Source organism: Epinephelus fuscoguttatus, linkage group LG21 (assembly GCF_011397635.1).
Source record: "Epinephelus fuscoguttatus linkage group LG21, E.fuscoguttatus.final_Chr_v1".
Classification (NCBI taxonomy): domain Eukaryota; kingdom Metazoa; phylum Chordata; class Actinopteri; order Perciformes; family Serranidae; genus Epinephelus; species Epinephelus fuscoguttatus.
Window position 1 is genome coordinate 5,899,768 of NC_064772.1, and position 19,328 is coordinate 5,919,095.

At 41.3% G+C, this 19,328-nt stretch overlaps 1 protein-coding gene across 4 annotated transcripts in view; it reads left to right on the forward strand.

Moving 5' to 3' along the window:
* The window catches only part of rreb1a (ras responsive element binding protein 1a), a 100,941-nt gene extending 83,245 nt beyond the window's left edge, over nt 1-17,696 (forward strand). For all 4 annotated transcript variants that reach the window (XM_049565757.1, XM_049565753.1, XM_049565755.1 and 1 more), the window contains 9 exons: nt 764-1,235; nt 2,293-4,036; nt 4,646-4,830; nt 4,913-5,110; nt 6,978-7,139; nt 7,705-7,845; nt 8,528-8,655; nt 9,687-10,416; nt 11,127-17,696. In XM_049565757.1, coding sequence (XP_049421714.1) covers nt 764-1,235; nt 2,293-4,036; nt 4,646-4,830; nt 4,913-5,110; nt 6,978-7,139; nt 7,705-7,845; nt 8,528-8,655; nt 9,687-10,416; nt 11,127-11,788 — 4,422 coding nt within the window. In that variant the 3' untranslated portion in view covers nt 11,789-17,696. The remainder of the gene's footprint in view (nt 1-763; nt 1,236-2,292; nt 4,037-4,645; nt 4,831-4,912; nt 5,111-6,977; nt 7,140-7,704; nt 7,846-8,527; nt 8,656-9,686; nt 10,417-11,126) is intronic.
* The last annotated feature ends 1,632 nt before the right edge of the window (nt 17,697-19,328 follow it).

Here is a 19,328-nt window from a genome sequence, read left to right on the forward strand (position 1 = left end):
CTCTTCCTAGATATGTGTGTGACTGGTAAGACAGGAGAGGTGATTTAAAGCGAGCAAGGTGAGCATATTTGGTTGTTTAACATCAGCGGGCAATAGGATCTTCACACAGTTATAGATTGATACACAATACCCTTATTTGGGAACATGTAGTGACCCTCGGGAAAACTGTTGGGGTAAAATACAAGGTCGAGACGGGGACACCCTCAGACTCTCTGGGCGGCACACACTGTTACACTCTATACGTCCAACTGTGATTCTCCTCAGTCAAGTCTTTATTAAATACTGTGTGTAATCCATCTAAATCTCCTGGGGTCTTCTTCAGCTACTGAACCATGAGCTCCTGCCGTTTCTCTTCATCAGTACTGTTGTAATAAAGTTAAATAAAACTCTGTTACAATAAAAATAAATATAGTAGTTATATGATAAAGTACTATTATGATAAAGTTAAATATGGTAATGTTTCAAGAAAGAGCTTTTATTATAAAGGTAATTAAAGTACTCTTAAAATCAAGTTTAAGTAGCTACTGTTATATTTTAAAGTTAAATAAAGCTCTCTTATGATAAAATAAAACAAAGCACTGTGTGTCCAATGGATCAGAAAACCAACGCATTGAATTTACAACAATAGAAGAGAACAAACAAACAAACAAACAAAAAACAGTAAAAAATTCGTATTTTAGAAGCTGGAATTTGGAATTGGAGAATTTTGGCAAAATTGCAGGCCTGGAGCTATCCTCTGATGGAGTCTGTCTTTATTTCTTAGGTGAAGTCTGGTCCCACAGACGATGAGATCCATCAGGCCCACCTAGACAGCATTAAGGTGATCCACGTGGAGCCGCCATCTTCCAGCCTTCCCCAGGAGCCGGCCTCAGCCTACCTGTCTGGAGGTCTGGGGCTGCCCCTCAGCCTGGGTGTGGGCGGTCTAGCTGCCCTCAGCATCCCGCTGCTGGAAGCCTCGGGCTCTGCCTCCGCCCTGCAGGGCCTCTCCCAAAGAGACACCCTGAGCCTGCTCTCCCTGCAGCCCTTCCAGACCGGCTTCCTTCTGCAGCCTGATGGGGGTGCTGCAGCAGCCAGTGCTGCATCATCGGGGGTCAAACCCGGAGAGGCAGCTGGAGCCGGGATCATGGAGCTGGCCGACATCCAGCAGATTCTCAAAGTGGCAAGTGCAGCGCCGAATCAGATGGGATTGACTCTCCCACCTCTGGCCAAAGCTCCAGGATTTGCTGGAGGTCAAGGTGGGTGTAGGCTGGTGCTGGATGTTATTGTGTTTGTCAGTCAATAAATCAATCCGATCAATTGACCTATGGCTAAGCCACGCCCCCCTCCACTCACTCGGACAAAATATCAACATTCAGTGACCGGCGCTATGGCAGGTGTCACAGTACACAACATTTCACAGGAGGCAACTGATGATTTTTGGGGACATAATGCCACTGAAGTTAAGGTTTTTGGCTCAGAATATGAGAAAAGGATAACGGCCTTTTTACCATCTTTACCAAGAGTGTCTCTCCATTAGTTTGGTGCTACAGTATTTACACTGAATCACTCAGCATAATGTTTGCCAACCTTTGTTATCTCTGCGATTACAGATAAGTTAATGAAGCTAAGCTCCAGAAGTTAACGTTAGCTTAACTAGAGCCCTTTGGACAACAGCTAACAATGATGTACGATCACCAAAGTACAAAACTAGAACAAAATAGGCTAATGAACTCCCAGCAAACAAGGTGACATGATGAACAACGCAGCTAGGAGCTAACGTTAGGCTAACGTTAGCTAACGTTAGCTAGACATGTTAAAGATAACTTTATATTTCTTTCCAGCAAAGTGACAATATGTTGCCTCAAACACAATGTTGACTTACCTTAGAACAGATGTAGACATCATTGTTAATCTTATTCACGTTGAGTTGATGTTGTGGTCTAACGTTACCACACAACTTTATCCAAAGGCCACACTTTTCTCGGTTGAGATGTGGTTTAAAGTGTAAAAAATACACCCCGTCGTCCAGCCTCTCAGGATACCTTGTGTCAGAGTTGCATGTACCCCATACACACCATTTGACCATTTTTAAACTTAAAATCTCAGAAAAAGCTCATAAAACCAAACAAAACTGACTTTCTGTAATGCATTTCAATGAACGTCCAGACAGAGAATGTCCGAGTGTATGGGAATGGCTATATGCACTGTGATTGGCTCATTGCATTTGAGGGTGGGGCTTAACCATAGGTTGATTAGTTTCTGGAAGACTCTGTTCATAAGATTTGGTGACTCCTAGTTTTTTTTCTTCTTCAGGGCAAGTCCAGGGTCAGAAGTCAATGCCTACATTGAAGCCCAAACCTCCCATCACCCCTCGCTCTAGCCTCATGGCGACGACTCCCCCTCCTCTCCAGAGCTCCCAGCAGGCCTCACTGGGCTGCATCAGCCCCAGCCTGCCACCTCCCACCCCCACTCTGTTTAAAACACCCTCCTCATCCTCCTCATCCTCTTCCTCAGCTGGAAACGGGGGGCAGTTGGACGCAGAGTGTATGGGTGACGCTCACACACCTTTGTCTGATTCTCCGCCAGCTGCCACCACAACTGTACAGGAGGAGGCGGGACTCAGCGGGAGAAAGCCAGGAACCAAAGGGGGAAACAATGCCAACACTGGCTCGGCTACGGGCTCATTCAAGTGCCGATTCTGCGACCAGGTGTTTGCCTTCTCCGGCGTCCTGCAGGCTCACATGCGCTTCCACCTCGGCATCCTTCCCCACCAGTGTAACATCTGCGACTATGTGGCTCCAGACAAAGCCACGCTGATCCGACACCTTCGGACACACAGCGGCGAGCGGCCCTATGTCTGCCGGGTCTGCCATTATCCTTTCACTGTCAAGGCCAACTGCGAGCGCCACCTCAGGAAGAAGCATGCCAAGACCTCGAGGAAGGATATCGAGAAAAACATCAAGTACGTCACCTCCACCACCACAGCAAACCTTGCTGCGATTACTGCTGCAACAACCACCACCCAAGACACGGACACGGGCTGCACCGGAGCTGAGACAACTTGCCGGTTCTGTGGTGAGGACCTGAAGACCTACCGGGCGCTGCAGATCCACCTGCGCACTCACAATGGCTGCCAGAGGAAGCCATTTGAGTGCAAGCGCTGTGGCGCTGCCTTCCTGGCCAAGCGCAACTGCATCCACCACCTGCTCAAGCAGCACCCTGAGGTGCAGGAGAGGGAGATCGAAGAACATATCGCCACACTCCTGCCTGCTGGCGCGCCTGTCCCTACCGCCCCCTCTGCTCGAACAGCTCCAGTTAATCAGATGGCGCTGAATGGGATCAGTCAGCCTCCAATTCAGGCGCTCCAAACAGTGAAGGTGGAGGAGCTGGCTAGCATGGTTTATCCTGAACTGGACCAGCCACTGGACTTCTCCGCCAAGGGGCGTGGGGCCAGCAGTCAGGCGGGGTCTCCTGGGGTCAAACTGGAGAGTGTCTCCCCCAGCTTTGACTGCTCCATCCTGGACCAGCCCATCGATCTGTCAATCCCTAGCAAGAGGCAGAAGAGGGAAGCAACGAGTACTGGAGAGAAGAGGGAGATCAAGATGGAGCAGAGCAGCAGCAGCATCGTGGAGCAGCAGCAGGCTCTGGCTCTGTCCAAGGAGGAGAAGGCGGCAAGTGCCCTGCCTCACCTACACCCTCACCCCCAGCTCGGCTGCTACCAGCTCCCCCCAGGATCAACCCCTCCTCCAGCCTCCCTCCCCACCCTCAACAACTCAACACGAGCCCAGCGCCTCAAACCCCTGCTCCCCAAACCGGCCTCCTCCACCACCTCCTCACCCTCCACTGCCCACAAAGAGCTCCCTCCTCTGGCCTCCATTGCTCAGATCATCCACTCCGTCTCCGGAGCTCCAGACCTGCTGAAGAGAGACGCCACCACGTTAGAGGTCAAACCCCAGACAGTGGTTGCTTCCGCTCAGGTGGACTCTGCTGCAGATGCCCCAGGACCTTCCGCTGTTCTGGAGACACAAAGTGATGACGCATCTGAGGGATCCTCCAGGTATGTGTGGGTTTTTTTTTTTTGTTTGTTTGTTTTTTTGCTACTTCTGCATTTGGCAAGTCCACACTGAAAACTTTGTTCTGTTTAATTGCTCGGGTAAATAATGTCTTATCATTTTCCACTAATAAATTAATGTAAGGATTGGCGTGTTTCCTCTGTTTTCAATCTTTGTCAATAATAGAAGTTTTGCGCTATTTTCTTTTTTTTTTTTTTTTTATTTGTTTACTGTTTATTGTAAACTGTTTTTAACTGATGAAAATAATTATCCTAGTTTTAAGTTTTGAATTGATTTCCACTGACACAGAATGGGAAAAAATATGGAAATGATGTTAAATAGATACAGTCAGTATTTGTGGGATGTATACAATATATAGATATTGTTCAAACAACAAAGACAGAAAAGGAGTATTTATACAGTTGTAAAAGAGGTAAATAAGTAAGTTTTCAATCTTGTCCTCTAAGTCCCAGTTTGGTAAAGTAGCTACTGTTATATAATAAAGCTACATGAAGTACGGTTTTAGAATGAAGTTCAAAGTTGATTCTGTCACTGGATGGTGCCAAAGAAACATACATCAGATTAGTACATGTTGTTGTGCTTTTGTCTAATAGAAAGCGGACCAGGAAGAAGCCTGCTGTCCTGGCGGTGAAGGAGAAGGCCGTTGTCAGCGGCGGCAGCATCGACCTGGAGTCCAGCGGTGAGTTTGCCAGCGTGGAGAAGATGCTGGCCACTACTGATGCCAACAAGTTCAGCACCTACCTGCAGACCGGATCTGCAGACCTGGGAGCAAAGAGAGGTAGGAGGAGGGACACATTCAGGATTTAGTGGATGACTAAATGATACTCTGAGGATTAATTCAAACTTCTCCCTGTGAACAGATGACAGAGCAGGAGGAGGGGAGGAGAAGGAGGGAGGAGTGAAGGAGGAGGTGAAGCCAGTGGCAGCAGCAGTGGTGCCACAGTCCAAAGGCAAGAAAAACGCCTACTCCAACTCGGTCCAGAAGATGACCTGTCCCTTCTGCCCCCGAGTGTTCCCCTGGGCCAGCTCCCTGCAGAGACACATGCTGACTCACACCGGTAAAACACAACCACCAAAACATGCTGACATTAACACACAGGCTTTTTGTCCAGGTCAGAAGCTGTTGGCCAAAGGCCTCATTTTACTGAGTAAATGAAGTAAATGAAGAACATTATAAATGGTAAGACAGAAACATAGTCAGAAGTAAGTGTGAACATTTACTGATTTTTGTTTGTTAGTTGTGCTTTATTTATGTTTTTTGTGTTTATTGGTTCATCTTATATTTCATTAGCAACCAGTGGTAAAAAGTAACTTTTACTCAAGTAATGTAGTTAAGTACAATTTTGAGGCACTTTATTTGAGCATTTGCATGTTCTGCTACTTCAGACTTTAACTTCACTAAATCTCAAAAGAGAAATATTGTACTTTTACCATGACAGCTCTAGATACTCGTTACTTTTCAGGTTTCATTTTTACATTAAAAAAGACATATAATTTGCTTATAAAATACAACACAAAAACCTCTCTCCTAAAGGAATGCTGCACCCACGAAATTACCATTTGTTCTTCCCAACCAAGGGGTGGGATCCCTCCAAACATCACCAGCTAAATCGGAGGGGTCGTCAAATGATTAATGGAAGAAAAGAAGAAGAAACTAAGTTCTTGTGTAGACTTTTGAGGACTTTTTTTTTTTTTTCTTCAAATGAAACCACACGAGAAGTTCTGGAAATGTTATCAACTCATAAATAGTACAATTTAGTAAAAATGCACGTTTATGAGGTACTGAGCATACAACTTAAATTTTGTCAGACAGAGTGTTCACAAAAAGATCAGATGCACATACCCTCAAAATGACTCATGACAGCTGGAGTGTTATGGAGGAGCTCATACCTGCTCTACTGTCCAAAATGTGCTACCACTGCATTGCGTGGTGAATCCGGAGTATCTATCTCAATGGTTTACCCAGTCCCTTCAACTCTTCTGTCAAGACACCACAAAGAAATCCAGGCAAAGTCCCTCAAAGTGTCTCAATTAAAGCGCTCCGTAGGTGCTTCGCTGGAGTGGCAACTTTCACCTGCAGATGTTAACAGCGCTCCTAAGGTTGCATACATCACATCCTTCCTGGATCCGAGGCACAAACACCTGAGTTTCACCTCTGAAGTTCAACGTGCTGTCCAGGCAAAGGTGTGTGATCTCCTCTCGAGCAGCTCAGAGGGCATGGAGGAGACAGCTGCAATTGATAACCCCCTACCAATCCCATGGACTAGTGGAAAACCCACAAAAAAAAATACCCCCCAACTGGCAAAATTAGCCAGGGAATACTTGTGTGTGCCAGCAACCCCTGTGACCTCAGAGAGGGTATTTTCCATTCTGGGACTCATTGTAAACGGACTCCGCACGCGGAGAATTTATTATGACATGAAAGAAAATCTGTATAAGAACTTAGCTTCTTCTTCTCCTCTTCCATTATACATGTGATGACGCCTCAGATTTCTCTGGTGACCTTTAGAGGGGCCCGACGCCTAGCCCGGGAACCACTTGACTGAACTAGTTTACTGTATACAAAATAGCTTAAACTGAATCCATCTGGAGCAGCTACAGCAGTAGCATGCTGCTTTAACACCGATACTTCAGTATTAACTATCTAATAATGTCACAGATGAATATACGCCACAGGAGACTTACTTTTAATAATTTAAGTATTTTTTCACTGTTGTATTGGTACCTCTACTTAAGTATCAGAGTACTTTTTGCAACTCTATTAGCTACTCCAGTTATCCAGATTGGTTGTGGTCCTTATATAATAATTTATTATAACATTACCTTTATTTATTGGAAGCGTTAATAGAGAAACTTGAATAGCAAAATTAAAGAAATATTTTCCAGATGTCCCTCCCCCCTGCTAAAGCCTTTGTCTTTCTTCAGGCCAGAAACCATTCCCTTGTCCAAAGTGCGATGCCTTTTTCTCCACCAAATCCAACTGTGAGCGCCACCTGCTGAGGAAACATGGCGTGACCCACCGAACGCTGCGACGCAACGGCGCCCTCGCCAAGAAAGATGGAGACGAAGGCTCACAGGAGAGCGCAGGTCAGAATTACAAACTTCTCAATTTAAAAAGTATTAAATAAAAATGTGAAGGGAGTTTTATTAGCACAGATTTAATTTGAGCATCCAGCAGCTTTGGTTAGATGTCATCTTTTCAATCATGTTTTCACATACAAAATTAAACCTTTAAAATTAAACCTCACCTACAGTATCAACTGTCATTTATTTCCTTTTATTTTACTTTAATAATGATGATTAATTTTTAAATCTTTTTTTGCTATTTTTAATGTTCCTGTTATTATTTTCTATGTCAGTGGTTTCCAGTCTTTTTTTGTATGTGACAGTTTAATACAAAGCAATGTCTAGTTCTTTTTTTTTCTCAGTATGCTTCCTTTGAATAATTTATGTAATACTAAACAATACATTGAGTGTTAAGGTTAATTATTGGTGTCAGAAATTGTACTAAAAATACAAAAAATGTTTAGCAGGAAAATAAGTAGAATTAATTTTTTTCCTTTTTAATCCTAATCCTTATATTCATCTCATTTCGGAACCAGTGGCCTATACTGTGTATTATTGGTTGTACTGATTATGTTGTGTCCTACAGAGAGTCAGTCAGAGACGGAGCAGGTTGCACCAGAAGCACAAGACCTCAGCAGCGCCAACGCCACCCCGGATCCAACCCCCACATTAGATGGGCATGGGGCAGTATCAGTGCAGTCAAGCCCCACCCATAAACCAAGCCAAGGTTTGTCATCGGAACAAAGGCTTTTAATCAGTTAGTCAAATGATAAAAAGTTAATTAACAATGATTTTGATAATTAATCATTTGTTCACATCATGTTACTGATTATTTTCGAATTTTGGAATCTCTGAACAGCATTTTCTGACATTTTCTAGAGCAATTCAACAGTTAATCAAGGAAACACTCTGCAGATTAAATTAGGCGTTGGTTGCAACCATAGATTCATGTGTTTCCATTCAAAGACTGAATGAGTGGAAACTTAACTGGGTAAATTTTGATTTGTGTTTTGTTTTGGTTTTTTGTTTGTTTGTTTGTTTGTTTGTTTTTTTGTTTGTTTGTTTTTTTTTAAATTGTCATTAAGGTGAGGTGTTTGCTGCCATGTAAAGAAATACTTCAGATCTGAAATATGTTCTCAAGGTGGTGGGCTGGTGACTGTGGTGAACACGTCAACCCTGAACTGCAACGTCCATCTTTGTTGCATGTTGTTCTCATCTCTTGCCCTCATATTGGATCTTGTGTTCATGCTGTATAAGATCTAATAAAAGCATAAAATGTCTCAAAAAGTGAGAGTTAGATGTCATATGTGAAGTTATTTGCATTACAGAAAGAAAAGAATATTTTGCTCCATTTATGATGCATGTATATGTACTCAGATGATACTAACAGATGTTGGTTTGTGCTGCAGGTTGCAGTCCAGCCGCCAGCTGTGCCGAGCAGCAGGAGACAGAAACCACAGAGCAATCAGACCAGCAGAGGGCTCCAGAGACCAGAGCAGCACAGGGAAAACAGCCTCCACAGAGCAACAGCACCAAGGTAATGCTACCTGAGCTTCCCCGCACAATGTTTATAGTCACTCAGAGAAAACAGGTTTCACAGGTAATTAGAGTACGAGTTCACATGCACTGATGTAACTTGTAAGGGATCAGATGTCTCTTACACATGCATACAAGTGAAACAAGGAACCTGGTTATATGTATATGTCCAAGAAATTATCAATCAATCAATCAGTCAATCAATTTTATTGATTATCTGGCATTTAAGGAACCATCTTATAGGAGAAAACCAACTGTAACACAGTTGCGTAAGTGTGTGTAGAAACACTTCTTTATTAGTTCCTAGAAACACAGTTGAAGTGAAAATTTATTCCTTGACAGCTGCAACAAAACAAGCCAAAATCAGATTCCTTTAGTCCATCTTAAAGACTCTTAGTGTACATATTCTTTTTGTGCATTATTTTTTTGTTATTTTACACATTGCATTGATCTTTTTACTTAAAAACAGATATATTTTACATTTTTATGCTTCAAAGGCGTTCTGTTTTTAAGGTTGTCCGCTCATCTTATTCTCCTGAACAGGATAACTCAAGAATACCTTGAGAGATTTTCAAATTTAGCAAAAATCGTCCACTTGGACTCAACGATGAACTGATCAGATTTTGGTGGTCAAAGGTCAAGGTCACTGTGACCTCATCCATCACATTCTAGTGGACGTGGTATCTCAAGAGCGCCTTGAGCGAGTTGCTTTAAATTTGGCACAAACTTCCACTTGGACTCAACAGTTAATTTTTAGATTTTGGTGATTAGAGGTCAAGGTCAGTGCTGAACTTGTGACCGTCTCATTTTTGTGAAGCAACGCCTTGGGGGAACTTTGTCAAATTTTACAAACGTCCAAATGGACTCAACAATGAACTCATAAGATTTTGGTGGTTAAAGGTCAAAGTCACTGTGACATGACTCTAGAATTCATACGCCAAAGAAACAGGATCTGAGTGAATTCTGTGTCAAAAATCTTCCATCCACATGTCCAGTCACTGTTGATTTAACCTCCTTGAATGTCTCCTTCAGGTGGAGAGCACAGATGATGATGACTGCCACAGCAACAAAAGTCTGGACCTGAACTTTGGCAAAAAGCTAATCGACTTCAAGCTCTCCACATCCTCAAGCCCCGCTCAGGAAGAACAACCCCCCCAGCCTGCATCCTCTTCCTCATCCTCCTCATCATCCTCTACCTCTGCCCCACAGGTAGCAACAGAGAGTCAAGAGAAGGAGAAAGGTGCTACAACCTCCTCCTCCTCCTCCTCGTCCTCCTCCTCCTCTTCCTCTTCTAGCAGCCCCGTGGCAAAGCAGCAGCCGGAGTACAAACATGTATGTCGAGTGTGTAAAAAGAGTTTCCGCTATGCCACCACCCTCGCTCGCCACGAGAGGGCACACCTCTCAGAGGAGACGCCAACCCCGGCGCCAGTGGAGGAGAACCCACCAGTGAAAGAGGAGGTGATGGAGAGCAACACCGCCAGGTCATCAGAGGAGGAGAAAGAGGAGGAGCAGAAGATGGAGATGGAGGTGGAGGAAGCAGGAGGGAGGGGAGGTGAGAGTGAGGGAGGAGAGAGCGGGGAGTCAGAGGAGGAGGAAAAGGAGAAGGAGGAGAGGAGCGACGAGGAGGCGTCAGAACCAAAGAGTTTAGAGGGAGGAGAGGGGTCAGGAAGACGAGTAGACAAGAGGAAGAAGATCTGTACCGTCTGCGGGAAAAGATTCTGGTCTCTGCAGGACCTGACCAGACACACAAGGTCACACACAGGTATCCTATTCATTTATATGTTTATATTTTATTCCTTTGTTATGCATGTATATTTATGTAAAGTTTATTCAATTTGTTGCAATTTTAAATTTTTACATTAATTAATTGTATTTCAATTTTATTTTTTGTCTTATTTTTTCAAATGGTTAAATTTGTTTTTACCATTTTTATTATTATATTATCATCATTATTTTAAGTTTTTTTTCTTGTTTCTCTTACTTGAAAGTAACTTTTTTGTTTTATTTTCTTGAACTTTCAGTATATTTGTTTTGCTTTAACATTTTAGCATTGTATAAATTTTAATTTTGTATGATTTATTTTTTTATTTTATTTTTTATTTTTTAGCATTTATTGATTTTTTTTCCCCATCAGTTTCTTTTAATTGCATTTTATTTGATTTGATTTTCTTGTAATTTCAGTATTTATTTTTTACTTGAACATTTATTTTATTAATTTTGAATTTTGTTTATTTTAAATGATATCTATAATTTCATTATTTGATTTTATTTTATTTTTTTATTTTTTTTTTAAATTCCTATTATTTTAAGGTTTTGTTGACACACAGTGCCCTGTTGCTGTATTCATATTTTCATGCATGTCTTTGTTAATTCATTATTATTTGTTGGCTTACATTAACTATTTTTCCTTTTTGTTTATGTTGTGGATCTCCTTTCTCCTTATAAATCCCTCCTCCTTCTGTGCCCCTCCAGGTGAGCGACCTTACCAGTGTCAAACCTGTGAGAGGACTTTCACCCTAAAGCACAGCCTTGTCCGCCACCAAAGGATCCACCTGAAGCCCCGTGGGGCTGACGGAGCTTCAGCTGCAAATGACGACGCCAGCGAGGATGGAGACTCCTGCACCCAGACGCCACCCTCCACTTGCCCGCCCTCGGAAAACGAGAGCGAGTGTGGTAGTGGCGCTGCAGGGGGCAAGGAGCTGGAGGAGGAGGACATGAAAGAGGAGGGTGAGAAGGGTGATGGAGCAGAGTCAGCCACATTGGAGGAAGAAAGCCCTGCAAAACAAGTGGAGTCCTGTGCAAATTCAGAACCATCAACGGCCGTCGCTTCTGAAGACGCTGAGGAAAAATCTAAACTCTCTGCAGAGTCTGTGACGCAACAACCCTCCGCTGACACGGCTCCCAGCAAACAAGCTACTGAGACAAAGACAACTACTAGCGACGACCTGAAATCGACGCCCAACTCAAACCTCTCCAAAGACCCCTCTTCCTCATCCTCCAGCTCTCTGCCAGGGGAGTCCGTGGCAGCTGCCCCTGCAGAGGGCTTCATCCAGGGGCTGCTGGAGATCCACGCTAAGCCCCCTCTGGAGCACATCCTCCCCAACGGAGAGCCTCCTCTGGTGGGGGTAGATTGAGGGGAAACTCTTCCTGGCTGTCTAAACCAACGTCACCACAGTGCCATATGCCGGAAAGATGCTACACCATTGATGATGATGATGATGATGCAAAAACCAGCCCGGAAAACTTTTTTTGATAGAAAGACGAAAACCTCGTTTTCTTGAAGTGCCTTACTACTAGTCCTACTTCTAAGAGATGTTTTTTGCTATATCTTTATCTGCATTATTACGGAGGATGGATCTAATTTTTATAGCTTTTTATGATGACAATGATTTGCATTACTATTTTTGTGCGGGGAATCTATATTTCAGCAATAAAAGAATAAAGTTATGATTTATTATTGTGCTAGATTCTGTTTGAGAATTGATGATCAACTTAGGAGACACAGAGGGACAGAAAAAGACTGAGATAGACTGTCGGTATCTGCGTTAATTCTTCTGTATTTAAATCACAGCTGGGCTCCGGCCACAAAACAGAGACTGAACAATCCAATTTTAAGATTTGAACCAGCTTTGGATTTGAGAGTGAACTTGTCAGGGTGGGAAATTTTTCTTCTCCACCAGCCACAGCAGCTTTCCAAAATTCACCAGCCACTCCTCCGGCTTCACTAGCCATTGAGATATTTTGGATAAAAATCAAGAGTGGGGAGGTGAAGGCTGGTCGGTTGCCAACGTGGCTGGTAGAACTCAGATTCACCAGCAAAATGACGACTTCCATTGGTGGCTGGTGGTCGTCTCTTACTGTGCGACAAAGGAAGCTTTTTGTAACTGGAAAACACAAGAAAGGTCAACACCTCGTCGTCCTTTCGGCTCGCTTCCGCACTGATCCCCCGTCTCTCAGCTGGCTCAAACACACAAAAACATTCATGAACTTGTCAAAGTCGCATCACATTTCTGTGTGAAAAAGAACTCCTGAAAGAGTGGATATAGTGTTGATCAGTTTGTGCTCTCCATGTCTGTTTGTTTTTTTAAAACCCATCACACTATTGATCCCTTTATCCCTCAAAGCCACCCTGTGAGTTGGTTTGTGTGTTAATACTTTCTCATTCATAATCATTCTCAGTTGATTCCATGTTTGTACAGAGAGTTGAAAATGTGGCACGTGATGCTAGAGGTTTTTTTTTTTCTTTTTTTGTGTGTGTGCGATTATCAGTGACATTTAGGTGTAGGGAGAGGAATTCTTGTGTTTTGTGGATTTTTTTTATAACTGAACAAATCAAATTTTTTTGTTGTGTGTGTATGAATGTGTGTGACCCCCACCTGTCTCTCATCATCGCCCCTTAGTGTTCATTTAGGGTTTATTACAGGGCCTCTAGCGTGCTAACATACATTGCCGCTAACATGTTACCCAGGTTCAGTTTACCTCAACTTCTGCTTCTTAACTGCAACCATTAAAATAACAGATGAGCAGCTCTGTAGGCAACCCTTTAAATCCTATGTCTTCCTAAACAGGGCTAGCAAGGCTAATTGCTAGCTTGGTTTCTACTGTGGGCCAAATCAGAGCTAGCTGGGGCTAACTCATTAGCATGGCTTCAGCTAGTCAAGGTTAACATGTCTAAGTTGTTACTTGCTTGGCTTGCAAAATGTCCAAGACTAACTTAACAGCTAACCAAGGCTAACTCAGTATCAACAACAGTGTAAAATAGAAATGGCAAGGGCTAAGTCATTGCTAGACTGGTCTGCACAATGAGCCTTAAGATAAACAGTGCTTAGTCTTGGCTACAGTGTATAAAAGGGCTAACACCAAACTCAAGCTAACTAGGGCTTAGCTACAAAACTGCAGATGGCTTAATTTCTCTAACATGGCCAGTTAGTCCAGCTCATCATTAGCCTGAGCTTTGGTGCAGTAGGCTCTTAAATATATCAACTGCAGGCTCAAAACACATGCTAACTAGGGCTAACTGACCAGACCATACAACTTAATCAAGCTGACCATGGTGGTGTGTTTATTAGTTGTAGCTAGCTCTTGTCATTGTCACAGCCTGACCTTTCGCAGGGGGGCCTTAGATATCAACCAAAATACGGTCAGTTAGGGCCAGTTAGCTTTAGCCATTAGTCAGAACTTTGATTTGCAGACCCTAAGACATCAATGACAGCGTAAAAACACATGCTAGCTAGGGCTAACTGATCAGACCATACTTCTTAACCAGGCTGACAGTGGATAGCTTGGTTACCTAGTTTGGTATGGTCAGTTAGCTCAAGCTAGCTTTAGCTATTAGCCAGAGCTTTGTATAGTAGGCCCCAAGATATCAATAAGGAGATAGATTTGACTCAATATTATTTGTGAATAAAAAACACCTTCCATAAATACGAAAAAGATTTGTAAACTCAAAAACTATTTTGCAAATATTAAACAAATCTGCAAGTACAGAAACAAATACCACAAATAAGAAAAATATATTCAATCTACAAATAAATGAAAACCCTTTGTGAGTTCCTTCTTATCATGTACAACTTTTGAACAGATGTTTGTGAATCCAGTTTTTATTTGAGCATCTTAATTCTACACTTGCAGATTTGCATTTTATGCACACTGTCGTTTAATTTTTGGAATGTGTGTATTTGCAGATCTGTTTGGTATTTGCAAATATTATGTGTTTACAAACTTTTTGTGTATTTGTGGGAGTGGTTTTATATTTACAATTTAGACATTAACATATGGATTGTCGATGTCCTCACATAAATAAATCCAAATCTATCTCCATACACCAGCTACAGGGTAAAAAAGCATGCTAGCTTGGGCTTGCTGATCAGACCAGATAAGTCAGTTAGGTTAACACATCGCTAAGTTGGTCAACTGCAGTTCTAGCTAATGGCAGGTTAAGCTAGTCTCCCTCCAGTATTATCTTAGTGTCTAGAGTTGGCCCTGGATTGCTTTAGTACTGTTTGTCCTTTTCTAGCCCTGTCGTCTTTTACATGAAAGCCAATTTGAGGACTTGAAGCTCTTTCGTGTCTATACAGAGACAAAGAGAAGAGCTAAAAAAAAACCTTTTTCTACATTTCTACGTGACATAAAAACGTAAGCTGTTTTTTAGTAACACTTAAACTGAGCGGTCAGATAGGCCTACCTGAAGACGTGTTTATGAATTTGGTAGTAGAGACAATCAGTTGTAATTTTCAAATGGAAAATGGATTTTTCTTTTTTTCTCTCTCTTTTTTTTTTTAAGTAAACCCCTCAATTCAATCTCCGTGTTATCTCCAGAAGGAGCTAAATGACAGGGTGAAAGGGATGGATGAATGGATGGATGAATGAATCAAGGGACAGACGAATGGATGGGTAGTTTTTTTGGGGGGGGGGGGGTGTTCCTGAACTGTATTACCCTGCTGCACACACAAACAAACACAAGTTAAAGGGCTAATTCCACCCCCTCGTACAAACCCAACCAGACATTTCCACAACAGAAAAGGGCGTTGGATTTCTGATCATGTATTGTTGATCCTGATATCACGACCAGAGGGGACGGGTAGTGTGCATGTGCATTTTCTTTGTCGTGTGAAGATGAATATAGCTAATTTTTCTTCTTGTACATTTTCGTCTTTTTTTTTTTTTTTGAGATCAAGCAACCTCATAATCAAAAACAAATCGAACCTCAGCGGCTCATAATGGAACTGTAAGGCAGCGACAGTAAAGTCATCTAGTCAGTTTAACAGCAAGAATTATTGAACAACCACAACTGGACTGACTGACTAACTGGACGCTGCTGTGAACTGGCACTAACAACTTCCAAAACTACTACTACTACTACTTCTACTACTAGTACTACTACAGTGGAATATCGCGACACAATCAAGAGAGCAGAGAGAGAGAGAGTTTCAACCGGATTGTCAGGTTCAGAACCCCTGAAGTTTTGAGTCCCAGCACTGAGCAGGAGCGTGTTTGAAGATTTTCCTAAAGCAGTCTATTCAGAGTAAAATTTCAGTTTTTCCAAATCAAAAAATCTCCAAAGGCATCCAAAACCTTTGCTTTTGATCAAAAGTGGACAGAAAGATGACTCCTTTGTTGCTCCAACACTTCCTTGCTCCTTCTTGGTTGTAGGCTAATGCCTGGTACAAAGCAGTGCAAAATGCAAATTCTATTGTAATTGTAATTGCAAAATGAGCATCTATGTAATGAAAAGGCTTAGTCTTGTTTTTTAGGGTTTCATGTTTGGATCAGACTAGATAGGAGAGTTGCATAGAACAGTAGATTTTGGTCTGAAAAGAAATAAAAAAGGCTGCTTAAGTAAGGGGAGTAATTACTCCCCAATACCACCCGGAATCCCAAAATTTGCTCACAACTCAGTCTTTGTAGTTTTCAGCAGCAAACGATCGAGTCACAAAACATGAACAGTGATCTGGCGTTCATTTTTTGAGGTAACATGAGGATGTCTAGCTTTAAAAAGTCCATAAAACCCACTGGGAGGATTTGAGTTTTTTTGTTTTTTTAAAGCAGTTGTAGTACCTCGTGAAATAGTTGGTGATAGAGGTTTAGTGTGTACTCGCATGGCTAATCTGATTCTTTTGTAACACACTAGCCAGGAACATGCTACAGCTAGTCAGTAGCAGTAATTGCAGAAATACCCATTTGTCTAACTGTTAGCTCGGTTGCCAGTGAAACAATACTTTCACACAGCTTTCCTGAGATAGAAACCTATCCTGTCTCTGTGTTTTTTAAGCACAGTTGCTAATGGGACAATACATTTACAAAGCCCAGATTTTTTTTTTCAGCTAATAAGTGTCAAAATGGTTCACTATTGGTCAGTGGGTCACATATGCATTTCATTTTGCTTTCAGTTTCCCTTAATTCAATCAGGCAAAAGTCTTTCTGCATGTCAAAGTTGTAAATTGAAAGAATTTGTGCGGATATAATCCTGTGAATCCACTGATCATGGCAAATCGATTGAAATGTATTTATTTTGCAGCAAGTCTACATGGAAAGAAAAGCTTAATCAGGAAATCCCAAAATAAAATACATTCTAACACTGACGTGCTAGTGAGAGTCAGCTACTACTGAATGCTAATTGGAAATAGTCTTCACTCAAAAAGAGTCCAAATTTTGGATAAAATTGTAATTATGAGTTACTCATTTAGACAGTTGACATTTTTTTCAGAACTGTTCATATTCGTGAAGAAACTCTCTCTTTCTCTCTCTCAACTGTTTTATGTTTTGTTAGCTCTATCTGTACATCCCTCTCCCTCGGTAATATGCGTTAACGTACGTGTGTGTACGTGTGTGTGTGTTTGTGTGTGTGTGTGTGCACGGCCATAAGAATACTGGACTTCCATTCGAATGCATGTGGACTGTTTTTAAATGTATTTATTTGGAGCCCAGGTGTGTGTTTATGTGTTCTGGTGCAAATTAGTTTCTACAATGACTTGAGAAGAAGCCATGTATTAAAAATATCACAAATATGCTGCAGAACTGTTTTGAGGAACTGATGGTTTGTGTTGTGGACTAACCGGCTTGCTGTAGGTCGCGGGGGGCCGGGGTGCGAATCGGACTAGCAATAAGAATCCCTCTGAATCCAAAAAGCTTTATGTAGATCTCCTGTATATGAGAACAGACTGTCTGGGTCTCTTGGTTCTGTTGTTGTTTATTTCTAGTTTGGCTGAGAAATGATTTTTGTTGAGTTTGTTTTTTTCTCTATGACATATAAATGCGTATAAAACTGTGAAAATCCATTGTGTTCAGTTAAAGGGTGAGTTTTAGGTTAGTTTTTTGCATGTTAATCTAATTTTCAATTATGGATGATTTCTCTTTTCTCCATCTCTTCTCGCGCTACACACACACACACATATATATAAATATAAATATGAAAATATATATAATCTCGCTCTCAGGGTCTTTCACAAATCCATTATTCGAAATGCTTCATGTTCTTATTTCCTGAGTTGCAACTCTTTCCAAGTCCTGATTATTTTGTCTTTTTTTTTTTTTTTTTTTGTTAAATAATGAGTCAGAACTGTCAATCACTACATTTAGCACTTGACTGTGAACTTGTCATAGCCTAACAGAAAAAAAGATGTCGTTGGATTTTTGGCATTTTATAGCCAGAATATTTTTGACATTTTTTGTTCTGTCCTCCCCTTTCACTCGCACATTTGGTTCAAACCTGAAACTGCTTCCTGTCTTGGTTTAACGCTCAGTTTCACTTCCTGTCCTGGTCAGAGGTCAAAGGGAACGTCAGGAGGAGATGTAAACACATCCCTCCTCTTCTCACAAACACACACAGATGCTGGACCTCAATCAGAAAGCATTAACACAAGCAAAACATTTCTGTGGTTGTGTTTCCATCCTTCCTTCCATCCCCTCGTCTGTCCTCTCCTCCTCCTGCTGTTTGTAAAACATGACAGTGTTTCACAAAGTCAAGCGATGTAAACCTGTTCTGTATTCAACCCAATAAGAAAAAGCAATAAAGATTATATTAAGTAAGGGTGTGTGAATCAAATGTGGTCCATGTTTTTGTCTTTCTTTACACTGTTGTAAACACCACTGCTTCCATAAGCAGCATTTAATCAGGCAGATCTAGGAGTTGAAGTAGTTTACAACAGTCCAAAATTTAAAAAAGTGCATTTTAGACAAGCTTTTGTAATCTTACTTTAGATAGATGAATGACTTTATTAATTGCAGTGGGAAATGATGTTACAGCATTTTAGCAAATAAGCATAACTATAATATGGACAGTGCAATGTGTACTGTATAACTAATGTAAAAAGTGTCCAAAGATGTCCAAGTCTATAATTTAATTTTCTGGAAAGAATAATGCAGTTTACCTGGTTATTACTTAAGGTAAATGTTGAATTGTATTCTTGCCTGTTAACAAATTTCACATTTTTGCATGGTCAGGTAACTAAAAGACCTGACAGCGTATGACAGTGTATTTTAATTTTAATTAGTGGGTCAAAGACGAATAAGGATTTGAAAATTGAAAATAAATCAAATTGGCTAAAAAAGCCAATTTAGGCACTTTCTATTAGAGTGTCCTGTATACAACTCAACAAAAAGAATTAATTTTAAAAATGCAATTAACCTTTTTCAGTCAATTATATGGATAATCCCATGGAAAATGTCCTTCCTGGGTAACGGGAATGGAATTGAAAGTTAATTAAAATGTCTGCCATTGTTGGCATATAAAAGTTTATAGATAACTATAGTTAGAGCTCAACAAACAATTACTGCTCAGAAAACAACATTTTCATCACAATTAATGTAATATATTTGGATATTTACACTGAAATGGGTTCATTAGTTGCTGTTGATCACACAATGTTCCATGCCAAAAAGAGAAAAAATATGGAAAATGTCTTAAAATGTTTTATAGTAAAGGTAAAAGGGCTGTTACTTGACTGTGTCATTGTTACCCAGAATGACATGCTGTTAGCCAGGAATGACATACTGCAAGATTTCAAAGTAATTATCATTAAAGGCTGTCTCAGCAACATCATTTTTTCAACAAACATACATAATACAAAGAGACTGACAGCTGTTAAAGATCTGAAAAGATGTTTTTTTAATCTTTCATTTCATGTAACAATGTAACTCATTTATCAAGTAATGCAATGATGTTCCTGGGTCTAA